Source organism: Gymnoscopelus braueri, assembly GCF_963280865.1.
Source record: "Gymnoscopelus braueri genome assembly, chromosome: 11".
In the NCBI taxonomy this organism is placed as follows: domain Eukaryota; kingdom Metazoa; phylum Chordata; class Actinopteri; order Myctophiformes; family Myctophidae; genus Gymnoscopelus; species Gymnoscopelus braueri.
Window position 1 is genome coordinate 29,317,967 of NC_137613.1, and position 15,570 is coordinate 29,333,536.

Genomic DNA, 15,570 nt, shown 5'->3' on the forward strand with positions numbered 1-15,570 from the left:
TTTGACATAATACTAATGTTGGACATCATTTATTTCATGTTCACTTAACTGATGTTGGGAACCTCCAGTTGAGAGATTCACGGCTGAAGACATTTGGTGTGTGGTGGGTCTGTAATATTCAATTACTCATAAATTCCTTGTAGACTATGAGAACCTAAACCCACTTAAAGAAAAGAGAATCACGACTATCGTGAAACTTCACAAAGACATACAGTACATGCTCGAATACAGGAAATAACGCCAGCGGGGAATAGTCACAGTTGAAGCCTCTGTCTTACCTGTTGAACCAATCCTCAGTTGGGCGAGGGTGCAGCGGGCTGTATCCTCCAAAGTCATGGTGCTGCAAGCCGTTGTATTGCTACACAAAGAGCAAAAAAACGTTATACTGTCTCAGTTAATATTTTCTTTTGTCAGAATGTTTATTTTTCTAATAAAATGTTTTGTAAATAATAAATGGATAGAGTTAGGCCTATTGTTATTTTACAGGTCTATGGATTGTATGTTAGGAAGAGTAAGGCCTATTGTTATTTTACAGGTCTATGGATTGTTTGTTAGGAATGCCAGCAACTTGCAGCCAAAGTCAGTCAACACAGAGAGAGAAAGAAACAAAACAAACTGATACGACTACTTCTCTGCGTTAAGCCCACGACCCACCTAATTCCGACACACTTTGCTAGTTTGGGATGGCTCAGGGTAGAAGACAGGGTTAAGCAAATATCACTGGGATTGGTATTTAAGATAGTCAGGCCCTCAATACCCTCATACCTGTCGAACGACTTCTCCGAAGTGAGTGACACCCACAGCCAAAACACCTAAATTTAGAACAAACATGGGAAAGTTCTCATCCTACTGCTCTGCCACCAAAATGTGGAATGCCCCGACACCATCCATTACATTACCATGTGTAACACTGGTTCTAAATTGGCCTGAAAAAACACCAGGAGACCAAAAGGGGAGGTAAATGTAATTTTCTTTTGTACATAGTGTTTGTTGATACATTTTTGTATGCCATCTTGATGAATTGAATACATAGGACCACAATGGAAACAAGTCCCCGGGACTTTTTTGTGTTATCCTTTTAGCTTTAATGTCTTACTGTACCACCTGCCGTTTACATTTCTGACTAATAAAGTAGTCAAGAGAGAGACAGAGAGAGAGAGATCGATCCCCATTTCTGTATCTCTCTCTGTAGCATAGGGCGCAATGCCCCAACTGAACAGAAGGTGTGCTCTGTAGCACTGCAGTACACATCCCCACTGCAGTGTTTCAGTGTGTATGTGTGTGTGTGTGTGTGTGTGTGTGTGTGTGTGTGTGTGTGTGTGTCTGTTCTCTCAGCTGCCGGGACAGTGTGCCTGCTGCTGCTGCCACTCTGATGAAGGAGAAGGCAGAGAGTGTGAAAGAGAGAGAGCGGAGGAGGGAGAGAAGAGAGAGAAGGGGGGATGAATGAGTGGGCTCCCACTCAGTCAGGCCCAAATTAAGCCATGTGGGCAGGGGCTGGGCTGGGCCCCCCTTTGCTATAAATACGCTGGCCGCCTGGAGGTTCGGGTTTGGTGGCTGGGGCTTTCGACTGGCAAACACCGCAGCAGCAGCAGCCTTCATCAACAGAGCCTCCTCTTCTGCCCGTTCATCCTCATCATTATCGACATCTTCCTCCTTCTGGTTGTTACCATTACCGAGATCCAAAATGCCACGGGTGGACTCAGACCTCAAGTTGGACTTTAAAGATGTCCTCTTCAGACCCAAAAGGAGCAGCCTTAAGAGCCGCTCAGAGGTAGGTGCAGTTAACTGTCATCTGTCATCTGTAATGGATTACATCACCCGATTGACAATGTAAACACACTGTAGTGTTCGGCCCAAATGCTGGACGGAATACTTTTGCCACATGCAAACTACACATATTTTGATGTTTACAGGTACATTTTGTCTCTACCGTTGGGTGACGCAACTGACTATGTATTTGTATATATGGTTGTAGGGGGTACAGAAGGTTTCTGTGGGTCAGGGGGCACTCTTGCGTAACCTAGTGTGATGCACCCATGTAACCAGCGTTGTAGGATTAAGTGACAGTGACAGTCACTTAACCACAAGTCACAGTTGCATGGACTGACACTCGTTCTCCCAAGGACAGCCCATGGAGCGAACACGATCAATGTAATTTCTCCCCATTTTGAACCCGTGTCCACAGGGGGTACTTGCTTTGCTTATATATTTGTACACGCTCTGTGTACATGTAGCTGAATGGGAAAAAAGAGCGTGGCGCAAAATGTGGCATGACCTTGTTAAAGGTTACAATAAACAAGGTTAGCATTGTTGTAGCTTGAAACGAAAGGGTCCATTTGTACATTCTCAGAGTTAAATTCACCAGATTAACCACTTGAAACCTAGCATCACTATACTGGCCTGGGGCGAACGTTCTGCGAAAATAGCACATCTAAGCTCACTACTAGTCAAAAGGAAAGCTTATAGATCGGCTGCTTTCGGCTAAGATATATGGTTTTAGAGGGACAAAAGCAGGGGGCCTAGTCTAGACCTCTGGGGGAGCCCAGTCAACAAAGTAATAGGGTTTAAGCGGTTAAAACCATTATAGGCTAAATCCTTCAAAGATTTTCAAAAATATAGAAAACAGCAGTAATACAATCTCATCATGACGCGACGTGAGCTTGTAGATCGACTATTTTCTCCACACAACACCATTGTAAGACTAAGTATAAAGTCAGGATGTTACTGTGAAGTATGAGAGTCTGATTCCTAGTGGAACAACAGGCGGAATGGCCCGGCATCAAAAACATTTGCCTTTTTTTATTGGCTGTCTGTATGATGTCTGGGCATGGTCAAATATTTTATAATAGGTAAAGTAAGTCATTGTCTCTTATTTTGGGCTCCGCATGGGGGCTCTGTCCTTACTTGGTGGCCTCAATCCTTCTCCTGACCCAGTTTCTTGCCTTACCTCAGTGTTAACACTGCAGGAGCTGACGGCAGAGGACAATGATACTGGTAATGATGATACTGGTAATAATGATACTGGCAAGGTGGCCCAGCGTGTGGTGAGGGACTGTGATCAGGGGGGGTGGAGAGGGCTGATGTGTCCGAGGTAGAGGGAGGGCAATATGAGACACAAACAGGAGGTGTCTCAGATATAAGCCTGTTTAAAAATAGGACTGGGTCTGTCCACAATCATCGAGAGCACATTCCATGCACTGCAGGGTTCTGTCGAGATTATCTAACTGACTGATAAACACATACTCAACATACAACTACATACACAGAGGACAGATTAATACACACATACACACTTATTATTATTGCACACAGTGTGCCATCTAATTAACGTTATACTACTCCTAAGGCTACTACAGGGAAAGCATGTAATATGGGACCATCTTTCCATTCATTCATGGGTCCAGTCTGACAAATCTTTTATCCCATTTAAATGTAACATTTAATTAAGTTATTCTTGCAAATCCTAGACTTAGTGTCGGCTTACAAGATTTGATCCATGTGAAATGTCCTCCAAAAGTTGACGACTAAACCCATCAGCCACTGCATGCATCCTAAACTAATTATTTAAAGTCACTAAATGACTTCCGGAGTCTGTTTTCAGCTCTTTAACACAAGGGAGCTGTTGTAGCCAAATACGATCACTTGTTGTGAATTCCAATGGTGCCCTCTGCTGGCTTTGTTACTTAATTATTATCCCCTGCATCAGGAGGAGGCAGTCCAGCTGTCACAAACTGAAAATAACCAATCTACAAGCTCACATGTTTCATCGTGATGCGTCGTGAGCTTAATGTAGATTGGATATTTTCAGCAAGCTACACTTTTGTTCAAGCTTTTCCATTATCTGCAAGGTCATTTAGAGCAGTGGTTCCCAACCTGTGGGTCGGGTCCCCACACCATTTTTCTTTTTGGGGGGGGGGGTCCCCAGATGACAGTGAAGTGACAATTTAAGGAATGTTTTGTAATACCTACAACAACAAAAAAAAGCAAAGAGTAAAGTAAAGTAAAGTAATCAACAAACTGGTCAAACATTGGCCAACTTGTCAAATAATATAATATAAGAAAATAGCCAATCTACAACCTCAACGCCTCGCAACACGAGCCGTTGTGAGTTTGTAGATCTGCTATTCATCTGTGGAATCAAACAAAATGTAATGCCTCAACTCATACATTCCAAATGCCTATCAGGGTGGGGGGTCCCCAGTTCAAATATGATTATTTTGGGGGTCACTGCCTGAAAAGGTTGAAAACCACTGATTTAGAGGAACACATTAACTTAACAGGAGATGGATGTGGGAATCTACTCTCCACAGAGTGATTTTCAGATACACAGCCATCTTTCTTAAGTACATACCTACAGGTCAGGTTCACTTGGCCACGCCCTCTACACCCAGAACATGACGTCGTTGCTCATGAATTATTCATACGTTTTCAGCTGTTCACCTAGGAAAAGGAATATCGCGTCAGGCACCATCATTAACCCAAAGTCATGACATCACTGTCCCCTCCTCCCTCACTCTTCTCGTTCAGCTTCCTTACTGCACCACCAATAAACAGTCTATTGGAGACTATCAAAATACAACTTTAATATACATATTGCTTTTACACTATTTGCATCAAGTCAGTCACTTTCAGATTCGAGGTCTCTGATTTACTGTAAGCTGATGATGCTGAAGTCCTGCTGAGTCAGCATACTTACTGCACAGAGCGGAAACCTTATTGATCGCCTGCACCAAGATATGAAATCACAGGCCTCCTCCCTCACTTGTTCCATCTGTCCTTCTTTACTCCCCTCCTCCTTTGCTCTTCCTTGTCTCTCTGCCCAAGGATATTTGCCATGTTATGAGTTATGGCCTCTTTTCTTTCATTGTGTTCTCCAACACATTGATACTTCACTGAGATAGTGATGTGTTATTACCCAGTATCCAATCTACTATCTTTCTGTCTGTTTCAGAAATTAAACAGACAGATAGATAAGCTATTTTTAAAACCAGGAAAAGACAACACTTATGCCAAACTTATGTACAGTATTAGGCCGTGGATGCCCATTTGGAGGGATTTTGTGCCAGGGACCCCAATAAGAGAAGATCTTTGTCATTAGATTAAATGTAGTACAGAATTCTGCTACTGTCTAATGTCTATACCAGTGTTTCCCAAATCTATGATCTCAGTAATCTCAGTTCTTACATTCTCTCATTAGGCTAACTTATAGCCTGTGAAATAATAGTTCAATTTACCTGTTCTGTATTTTGCTGGTGACCCCCTGGAACTCCCTCAAGGACCACCGCTCTAGAGAGACAATATATGAAATTTACAAATGTAAACAAAGGCCTCAGAGTTCCTTGTTGTTGTTAGGGGGTTCAGTGCCTTGCTCAAGGGTCATTTTAATTTGAAAGAGCTGATGGGTACAGTCCCATAGATTTTACAGTCACACAACACAACTGTAATATACACCTGCCTGTCAGAACTGGGAATTAGTTGATCCAGCAACCTCCCTAATGAGATTACAAGCCAAATTGAAGTCTGTGAGTCAAAAACGTGAGCTCTGGTTAACCATAAGAAACAAATGATGTCCAAAATGCATAGTGACAAGTGATTCACGTTAGAGACCAGACCTCACTTCAGATAGTTCCAGTTCAGATTTCATGATTATATACAATCTTATTTATTCTTCAAACACCTTACCTTAAAAATGCATCACAAACAAACAGTCTGATGTAATGCAACTCCACTGCGCTTGAAAGCCTGGTGACGCGAGGCGGCCACTGCCAGTGCCAGTGTTTACTTCCGGGAATTATTGCGAATGAGATGATCCGGAAATTGCTTTTTTTTTAATTATTATTATTATAAATGATACATGGTCCATTTCATTTGGAGTGAACCAAGTCTTTCTGGATCGTAGGGAGCTCTAGAGGAGGAGCGGGAGCATCTATGAGGGCTGACGAGGCTTAATTGGCTGCCAGCCTTAGGTGAACATGCTAATGGGATGGCTGATTGCACTAAGCACCATACCATAGATAGAACATGGTACTATATTTCTAATAGTCCATAAACTATATCACAAAACATGAATAATGTTCCAATGCAAGGCAGCCGGTGTTATCTGCCACGAAATAAATGTTTGGTTGTGGTGATGGTCATGATGATTCAGAGTCTATAGGGTTATTATAGTGGTTAATATATTATAAATATATTAACAAATTTAGCTTGGGACCCCCTGAAACCGGTCCTTGAGGGGGTTCCAGGGGTCCCCACTTTGAGAACCACTGCCATAGCATCATACAAACTTGCCATAACACCCATTCAAATTATGTAAATTATAGTTGTATATAAAAGCTTTTGTTTCTGCTTGATGGCAATGAAATCACTTCATAGACAACTTTTTGTCTTCTCAGTCTGTAAACAATATTTAGCCTACTATATTTGCTACTATAATTCCCTATAAAATATAGGCTACCATAGCTTGCTACATGTTCTAAATGAGAACTACAGTTCAGCTATCAAATCTGTATCTCATAACACACATTATTAACCAACTAACTCTACCATTCAGTGTGAGGCACACAAATACACACACGCACACGCACACACACACACACGCACACGCACACACACACTCATCTAGCCTACCCTTGATGGACTCAACTAAGTTATGGTACACCTTTTGATGATGGAAGAAGTAGTCACATTACTAAAGTAAAAGTATCAATACTGCAATGTAGATGTACTCTGTTACAAGTAGAAGTCCCGTATTCAAAATGCACTGGAATAAAAGTACAAGAGTATTGGCATCAAAATATACGTAAAGTACCAAAAGTAAAAATACTCATTGTGCAGAATGTCCCATTTCAAGTTCGAAATGTATTAAAAAAAAGAAAGAAAATAGACGACCTAAAAGCTGCGACTCATTTTGAGCTTGTAGATCTACTATTTCCAAATGGCCGAAATATATATATGGTTGAAGTGGTTAGTGTGTTTTGTAATAATAATCAAAATCTACAAAGTAACTAGTGACTAAAGTTTTCATATAATTGTAGTGGAGTAAAAGTAGCCTACAATATTTTCCTCTGAGATGAAGTTGGGTAGAAGTAAACGTATTGAAAATTGTAAATACTGTAGAAAGTAAAAATACTCCAAAATTGTACTTAAGTACTGTAGTTTATTTTACACCATGTTCTGTCTCTGTCCCACAGGTGGATCTGCAGAGGACATTCACATTCCGTAACTCCAAACAGACATACACCGGCATCCCCATCATCGCTGCTAACATGGACACGACTGGAACCTTTGAGATGGCACAGGTCCTCAGCAAAGTAAGATGAACACAATAATGTACTGAATTCAATACTGAACACTGCATGCCGAATAACTGTTGTAGTACATTTCTGAGAAACAAGTATTTGTTTCAGTGACAATAAATGTAAATGTATGTATAATTCTTATGTCCTCCCACCCCTTCTCTCCAGCACACTCTGTTCACAGCCATACACAAGCACTACTCTTTGGATGAGTGGAAAAACTTTGCTGCTGATCATCCAGAATGCCTAGACGTAAGAAGTGCAATATTTGACTTATAATTTTTGTACGACAACCTTGTTCTTGAATTAGTAAATAAAAGTCCAGAAATAGTCATAACAACTTTTATGCATCTAAAAGCGTAAAGTTGTGCAATTTCTTATTCTCTTAGTTTGCTGCTTGTGTTCATAAAGATGAATTTAATGACATTTAACCATAAGAATTAATTCCTGAATTAAGCGGTATGCGTTTGTCTTGCAGAACATAGCAGTCAGCTCTGGCAGCGGTGTAGCAGACCTGGAGAGGTTATGTGCCATCTTGGAAGCCGTCCCTACCCTCAAGTATATCTGTCTGGACGTGGCCAACGGATACTCAGAGCACTTTGTGGAGTTTGTCAAGACTGTTAGAGAAAAGTTCCCAAAGCATACCATCATGGTGAGAGACAATACATTTACACACACTGCATTTACGGATGGACAGAAATTGAAAGAAAATAGCCAATCTACAAGCTCACAACGCTGCATCATGAAGTGTTGTGATCTTGTAGATCGTCTATTTCCGTAATTTCTTTGTATAGCTATTGAAGTTATTTGTCATATCTACCCTTCGCTGTTTAAGAAGCCTAAAAGCCAAACAGAAGTTTTAATTTATTATGTTCCAATGTTCAATGCCAAAAAAACACAATTAAATCATGAATCGCAATTATTTGTATGACACTTAATCGTCAAGTAAAATGTACTGATCGTGACAGTCTACTACTCTCTGCCTGGCAGGCTGGCAACGTTGTGACTGGGGAGATGGTAGAGGAACTCATTCTCTCTGGTGCTGACATCATCAAAGTGGGCATCGGACCAGGTGGGTTGGTCTGACTGAGTCATCCTCTCCCAGGAGGATGAAGAGTGTGCTGCTGCAGCTGCTGTACGAATGAAAGATGTAAGATTTTTTTTTACCATGATGACCACCAATGTATGGAGTCTTGTGTGTGTTCCAGGGTCTGTCTGTACGACACGTATCAAGACAGGGGTGGGCTACCCTCAGCTGAGCGCTGTCATAGAGTGTGCTGACTCCGCACACGGACTTAAAGGTCACATCATCTCTGTAAGTCTCCAATATGTATGCTTATTTGGACAGAATCTTCAAGTATTTGGTTTGTTGTTTGTCTTTTACTTAAAGGAGGAGTTCACCCAAAAAATGACTTATTTTCTATCAATTACACACCCCATGAAGCCTTGATTTCATGGATTTATTTTTGTTTTTGTGGCATTCCTAAGACAATAATTTGATGACCGTGTGTATTTCCGGTAGGAGACACAAATAATCTACTTTGTGTCTCCTACCGGATACATTAGCCGGTAGGAGACGGGAATCAAATTATTAGCTTAGGAATGCGACAAAAACAAAAAAGAATCCATGGATTCAAGGCTTCATAGGGTGTGCAATTGATAGAAAATAAGTATTTTTTTGGGGTGAACTCCTCCTTTAACATATCTACACTTTATGTATTTTTTTAAATACAAAAAGTATAATATTTCTGTCTACCGACATAAATTTGTGTTGCCTGAATGGCTGTGCGTATAGAAATATGGAGGCCAATGCAAGATTTGACTTGAATCAGTCAAATGCAATTGGGAGTATTTTGGTCAGTGTTACGTGGTAGTACCATTTCTTGACCTGAGGAGGGCGTCCAAGGACTTCTCTCCAAAGGCTGAAACGCCGTCGAGTTATTTGACCTTTATTTGACCTTTCTTCCATTCAGGATGGTGGCTGCAGTTGTCCAGGTGATGTAGCCAAGGCCTTTGGTAAGTGTACACTGTACTGTTGTTATGTTACACAGTAGCTGGACACATCTCAATAGAGATGTACTTTGTAACAATCGCCACCTCTCTCCTCAGGAGCGGGAGCTGACTTTGTGATGATGGGAGGCATGCTGGCGGGTCACGACCAGTGTACTGGGCAGGTCATTGAGAAGGATGGCAAGAAGTTCAAACTCTTCTATGGAATGAGCTCTGACACAGCTATGAAGAAATATGTAGGAGGAGTGGCTGAGTACAGGTGAGGACTGAGGAGAGATAGGCTACATTGCCGTTTATTTGTCCAAATGATTGTTTTTCACATTTTGATACAGGTCAGTCTGTTATCAGTTTATTTTATTTTTTTGGCTGATTAAAAGAGATCTACTTTTCAGTAAGTGAAAACTGAATTTGATACACAATCCTATATGCATATATTAAATATATGATGGTTAGCCACTTAAACCCTATAAACCTGTTGACTGGGGGGGCCCCAGGGACCCCTCCTTCTTTCCATCTACACCAAATCACTTCTCAGAAAATAGTTGATTTAAAAGATCACATCGCGTGTTTCAACATGTTGAGAGCTTGTATATTTGCTATTTTTGACAAATGTTTGCCTGTTTTGACATCCCCAGAATATGGATGCTATATGATTCACAACACAACAGTGTCGTCTGAAAATAAATGACCATAACTTTGTGTCAGGTTAAATTAGCCATCTCCTCTCCCCTAATCTTCCCTCTCGTCTCTCCTTCTCTCAGGGCGTCCGAGGGGAGGACAGTGCAGGTGCCCTATAAGGGAGACGTAGAGTACACCATCCTTGACGTCCTGGGAGGTCTGCGTTCCACCTGTACTTACGTGGGCGCTGCCAAGCTCAAAGAACTCAGCCGACGGACCACCTTCATACGCGTCACACAGCAGTCTAGCAACATGTTCTCCTCCTAGTGGCGGGTCAACGTACATTTACTGTATAATGTATACATACATGCAGCCACATGCATGCACACACACACACCACACAATACATGTATGTTATCAGACATGTACTAACTACAGCTCACATGTGCAATGGTAGCCTACTGGTGTGATATTAAACATGGAGACAAAGGAACACACACACATGCATATGCACGTGTGCTTGTGCACGCACACACACACACAAACAGATCATGTCATGCACACATCTCTCTAAATGATGACCCAACCTGTTTTTCTCAGGACATCTACATAAAAAGGCTGTTGGTTTGTTACAGGTTGTGATAAATGTTGTATGTCACTTATTGTAAGACTTTAACCACTTTAAGCCTGCTGTCCCTATTCTGGGCATGTTATTATTTTAAATAATAATTTGATTATTCTAAAATGGCAGATTTACAACCCCACAATACGACACATTGCACCATGTTGTGAGCTTGTAGTTTGGTTATTTCTGTTATTCATTGTACGACGAAGTATATAGGGCTTAATGTTCTGGGGGCGATCATTTACAAGCTCACAACGTGTCGTGTCGTGTTGCGACGTGTTGTGAGATTGTAGATCGGATATGTTCAGCGAAGAGATTCGGTGTAGAGGGAAAAAGGAAGGGGCCTAGTATAGAACCCTGGGGGACTCCGGTCAACAAAGTATATAGGGTTTAACTGGTTAAACCACTGTCCCACAAGCATCAGAGCGATCCAAAGCTTCGTCTCACAGCAGGTTGACGAGTGTGTTCACATGCCATACAGGACATACCATAAAAGGTATGCAAGACATGTAATATTAGTAGTATTTGAGTTTTTGACTCAAATGGCATTGCAAGCTTTTCATCCGAGTTATGAGAAACCTCTGTGAAACATTTGTTTTGCCTTTCTATGGAATTTTGTTCACCAAAAAAACAGCAAATACCAGAAAACAAGAAAGTAAACTACAAGAATAACAGAATCAGAATCTCAGCTATTATCTGAAATAGTATGCATGTAAACACACTCAGTGGGAGGAAAGCAGTATTTCTGCTCAGATAAATCATTTAAAAAAAGGACAAACTAAATCTGTTCCATAGAATAATAAATGATAAGATGTGCAATAAATATGCAAGATCCAGAGATGCTTTCCCTGGGCCTTAACGTTCTCTGGGGAAAACATTGTTGGAATAAACAGCATGCAGGATGATTTCCCCTCTGGTGTCAACAAGTCAGTGAATCTTTCTGAATTTGACATGCAGCTTGTTTCAAGTAGCTTTGGCTTCAAAGCCAGTAGTACCTCCATTGTTCTTTTCATCTCGCCAGTGTCTGCTGTCTTGTCTCATTTGTCTTAAATGTACGCTCTGCTCCATTTCAAGCCAAGAACATGTTTCAAAATGACTGAAACAGATTGGAACAAATATTCCTAGTGCCAAGCACCAAAATAATGATATTTGACAAAACGAGAATATGTCCAGCCTTGGTATAAGTTAGAGAGCAACTTCTGTGGTGTTTGTGCATCTGTGTGCATGCTTACTGGATGTGTCAGATCATGGTTCCATCCTTTGAAAACTGACGTCTTTCACCCATTTGACGTACTTCAGAAATACTTGATTTACGGTTCCCTGCATGCATGGCAATCATTCTTGATCCTAATTCATTGATTCCACTGTGCCTGAAATCGAGCCCACCTCAAGAAATGTCAGCTTTCACTGCTGCGAGGAGTCACTCATTCACTGTGTCGCAAGCAAAGACCTTCAGGGAAAACATGAATGTGAAACAATGGAACAATAATAAACAATCACAGTGAAATATACACAGTAGAATGAAGATGAAAAATACAGATTGCCATATTGTTTACTGCAATGATTACACTAGGAAAATAAATAAATGCAAATCATCAGTGAATTATCTATGTCTAGACTCTTTCTGTTATAGAAAATGCATTTTGTTTCAACTTTAAGGGATTTCCAATAAGCTGTTGTTTGTGTGGTTTAAGTTTAAATCAAGTTTAAGTTTACTATCCTCAACTTAAGCAGTTACCTGCAATAGCTGAATAATTTTACTTCTGTGAATGCTGCTACAATTTTGTTTTATTATGTGTTTACTGACTCAGTGAACTTGTACATGGACACTTTTATTCACTTTTTGTTTACACCCGGGGATTTTATATAGTTTTATAGAGAAAATGTATATCTTAAAATACTTAAAAAATCACACCCTGTGTGAAGTGGGCGGTGTCTTGCTAGATAATCACAATACTGAATGGAGTCGATCAATCATGTACAAAGTACAAATAAATACATTTATTGAAACACTCTTTATGATGGACAAAACCATAACTCATGTTAAAAAAAACAAATGTATGGTTTTTTTTAAGTTATGGTTGCTTATATAGGGCTATGCACATGTGTCATGTGACACTGGCCAATCACAGTCCTGAATAGATTGTGATTGGCCAATCACAGCGCAGGATAATTGTACAAATTTCCAAACTTCACTTTTAGGGGCGGTTTCACTGCCCAAGATATTTGTACATTTTTCCAAATCTCACTTATAGGGGCGGTTTCACCGCCCCAAAATATCAAAAGCATCACTAACATTAGTAGAGCAGATTTGTATAATAACAAGACCAGGAGATCTGGTTCTGCCAGACCCAGAATAAGTACTTTATAAGATCAGAGCACTACGTCACCGGACTTCACATGACGTGTCAGCCTGTGTCTATGCCCATGTATGGACGAAAGGGGGACAGACTTTTTTGGCTGGGGCCGGAGGACAAAGTGACCATGCCCATGTATGGACGAAACAGGTACAAAGCCTCATGTAAGCCCGACCCCTTGGGTCTGGCAAAGAAGAATTCAATTCAGACATCCCCATATATGTAGAATGACGAAAGGGGGACAGACTTTTATGGCTGGAAACAGGTACAAAGCCTCATGTAAGCCCGACCCCTTGGGTCTGGCAATAATAATACATCTCCAAAGTTTGGAAGCTTCTCATCTCTGAAGAACTAGTCCAGTGGTTCTCAAAGTGGGCTTGTCAGGATCAGGAAGCCGTTGGATAAATGCACATGAAATGCAATTAGGAATAGCCACGTTAAATCATCAGTAGCTCAAGACACATTAATATACACAACCATGATGTAAGTTCTTTAAGTCACGGTGTAGAAGTGATGGCACTAGGAGGAGTCCTGACTATGCTAGATGGGTTTTCCATTTTGAGCACTTTAGCTCCAAATAGACTGCATGAGGGATGTGATTTGTAAGACTTGCTGTGTGGACATAGTGCCAGCATCAAAGAAGGTAATGTTATGTGTTTTACTCTTTGTGAATTGTTTGAAGCTGCAGAAAGTGAAAGGGTAATTTAGATAAAATGTGCAAATGTCTTTCTGAAGGAGTTGTCGACTATGAGTCAGAGAGAGTAGTGGTGTTAATCTGTTATTTTTAATTCAGCAGCCCTCAGCAGGAAAACATTCTACATCTTGATAGACTAGCCTACACTGGATCTGCGATTCTTTAGCTTTCATATTCATTTTCCATTTTTTTTGCTGCTACCATAATTAACTTTTGGATTCTGATATTATTACCTGGATGTACAGCAGCAAAGAGCAGCCCTGCCTGAGGACCAGGAGCCTAATATCTCCTTTGGCTAGGATGATGAGTGGGAGATGTTTTCTTTACCATGAGAAAGAAGGGGAAGGGGGAGGAGAGGAAAGGCAGGAGAGGAGGATGACATGCAACACACAGCCTCAGGTCCGATTCGAAGTTGGCTCAGCTGTAAGAAACACTATAACCTTATTTATGTGGTATGCAGCTACGCTAGTAGTCAGCCACCATGCCCCAGCTACTATGTGCAACTTCGAAATAGATTTCTTCCCGATTCTGATTTCCCCCCTATCGGTATATGCACCTCAAATGGCTTAATAGCCTACAACAAATATTTTGTTGTTGTTGTTGTACTATATAGGTGAAATAAAGTATAGATTGAGAACTGATGGAGTTATCGTCTAGCGGTTTTGACTTGTCACTGCTTTGGAGCTTAACCCCTGTAACCTAGCATCTGGGCATCTCATAGTGGGCAAACCTTCAGCAAAAATAAGCGAACATTCTGTGAAAACAGAAAATCTACAAGATATTTTCAATGAACTTGTAGATCGGCTATTTTCGGCGAAGACATTTGGTGTAGAGGGAAAAAAGGAGGGGACCAAAGACCCCTGGTCAATGAAGTATATAGGGTTTTAAGTGCATGTTTCTGGGCCGTATCAGAGACCCAGGTAATCCAGGTGGTCACTGACATGCCTGAATTTTCCCTAAGTGTTAGTGAAGTTTCATCTTATTGGTGAATGATCAAGTGAGCCTCCAGACAGATGCAGGTCTTAGTTTGGTCAACGGCAAATTAAAACCACTGACTTCCCCTAAACCATGTTTCATCTTTCCAAGTTTCCTTATTAAAACTCTGTCCACTTCCAATTACTGTTGTCCTTCTCTGGAACGAGAGAGAGAGAGAGAGAGAGAGAGAGAGAGAGAGAGAGAGAGAGATTGGTTGAGGACACGTTATGACAATTAAAAGGGATAGTTAACCCCCAAAATGACTATTTTTTTAAATCAATTACACACCCCATGGAGACTTGAATTCATGGAGACTTTTTTTGTTGTTGTCGCATCCCTAAGCCAATAATTTGATGACCGGCGAATCTCTCCGGTAGAGACTCAAAGTGTCTCCTACCGCATCTTTCCACCGGTCATCAAATTATTGGCTTAGGAATGCGACAAAAAAACCCAAAATATCCATGAATTCAGGGCTTCATGGGGTGTGTAATTGATAGAAAATAAGTCATCTTTTGGGTGAACTATCCCTTTAAATGAGAGAAGACACATTGATAAAGTTGGAGAATTCTCTCATTGATGTGATGGACTAACTGCACTCAAAACTCATCTTTTGTGCTATTTATGTTGATGTGCCATAGAAAATGTAGTGATGCTGATGTAGCTTTTTGAAGCTACATGGTGGGGAAAAATAACTACTTGAAATCATTCTGAAAGTAGTGAAGCTACCCACAAGCTACTGGGAAATGCAGTTAAGCTAGTTAAGTAGTTTGGCTATTTATAGCTAAATCTACTGCCCAACACTGTAGTCCCGGATTTCCAGAATGTGGCATAGGGCAACCCCTTTCTGTTCCAGTTTATTTTCCTATCGCTTTGTTTGATTGGCTTGGCAGCAGATCTGAACCAGAAACACATATGAAGGTCTTCTGTTCAATCAAACAAAGCTATCAGAATATGAACTAGAACAGGAAACGGGTATGCTGTAAACCTGGGACTACA

At 40.9% G+C, this 15,570-nt stretch overlaps 1 protein-coding gene across 1 annotated transcript; it reads left to right on the top strand.

Moving 5' to 3' along the window:
* Positions 1 to 1,544: 1,544 nt before the first annotated feature.
* Positions 1,545 to 12,104, top strand: gmpr (guanosine monophosphate reductase). Its single transcript, XM_080441405.1, has 9 exons — positions 1,545 to 1,771; positions 7,191 to 7,310; positions 7,464 to 7,547; positions 7,774 to 7,947; positions 8,286 to 8,367; positions 8,504 to 8,610; positions 9,269 to 9,311; positions 9,405 to 9,564; positions 10,067 to 12,104. Exons 1-9 carry the CDS (start codon positions 1,685 to 1,687, stop codon positions 10,248 to 10,250), a joined length of 1,041 nt encoding a protein of 346 aa, XP_080297531.1. The 5' UTR covers positions 1,545 to 1,684; the 3' UTR covers positions 10,251 to 12,104.
* The last annotated feature ends 3,466 nt before the right edge of the window (positions 12,105 to 15,570 follow it).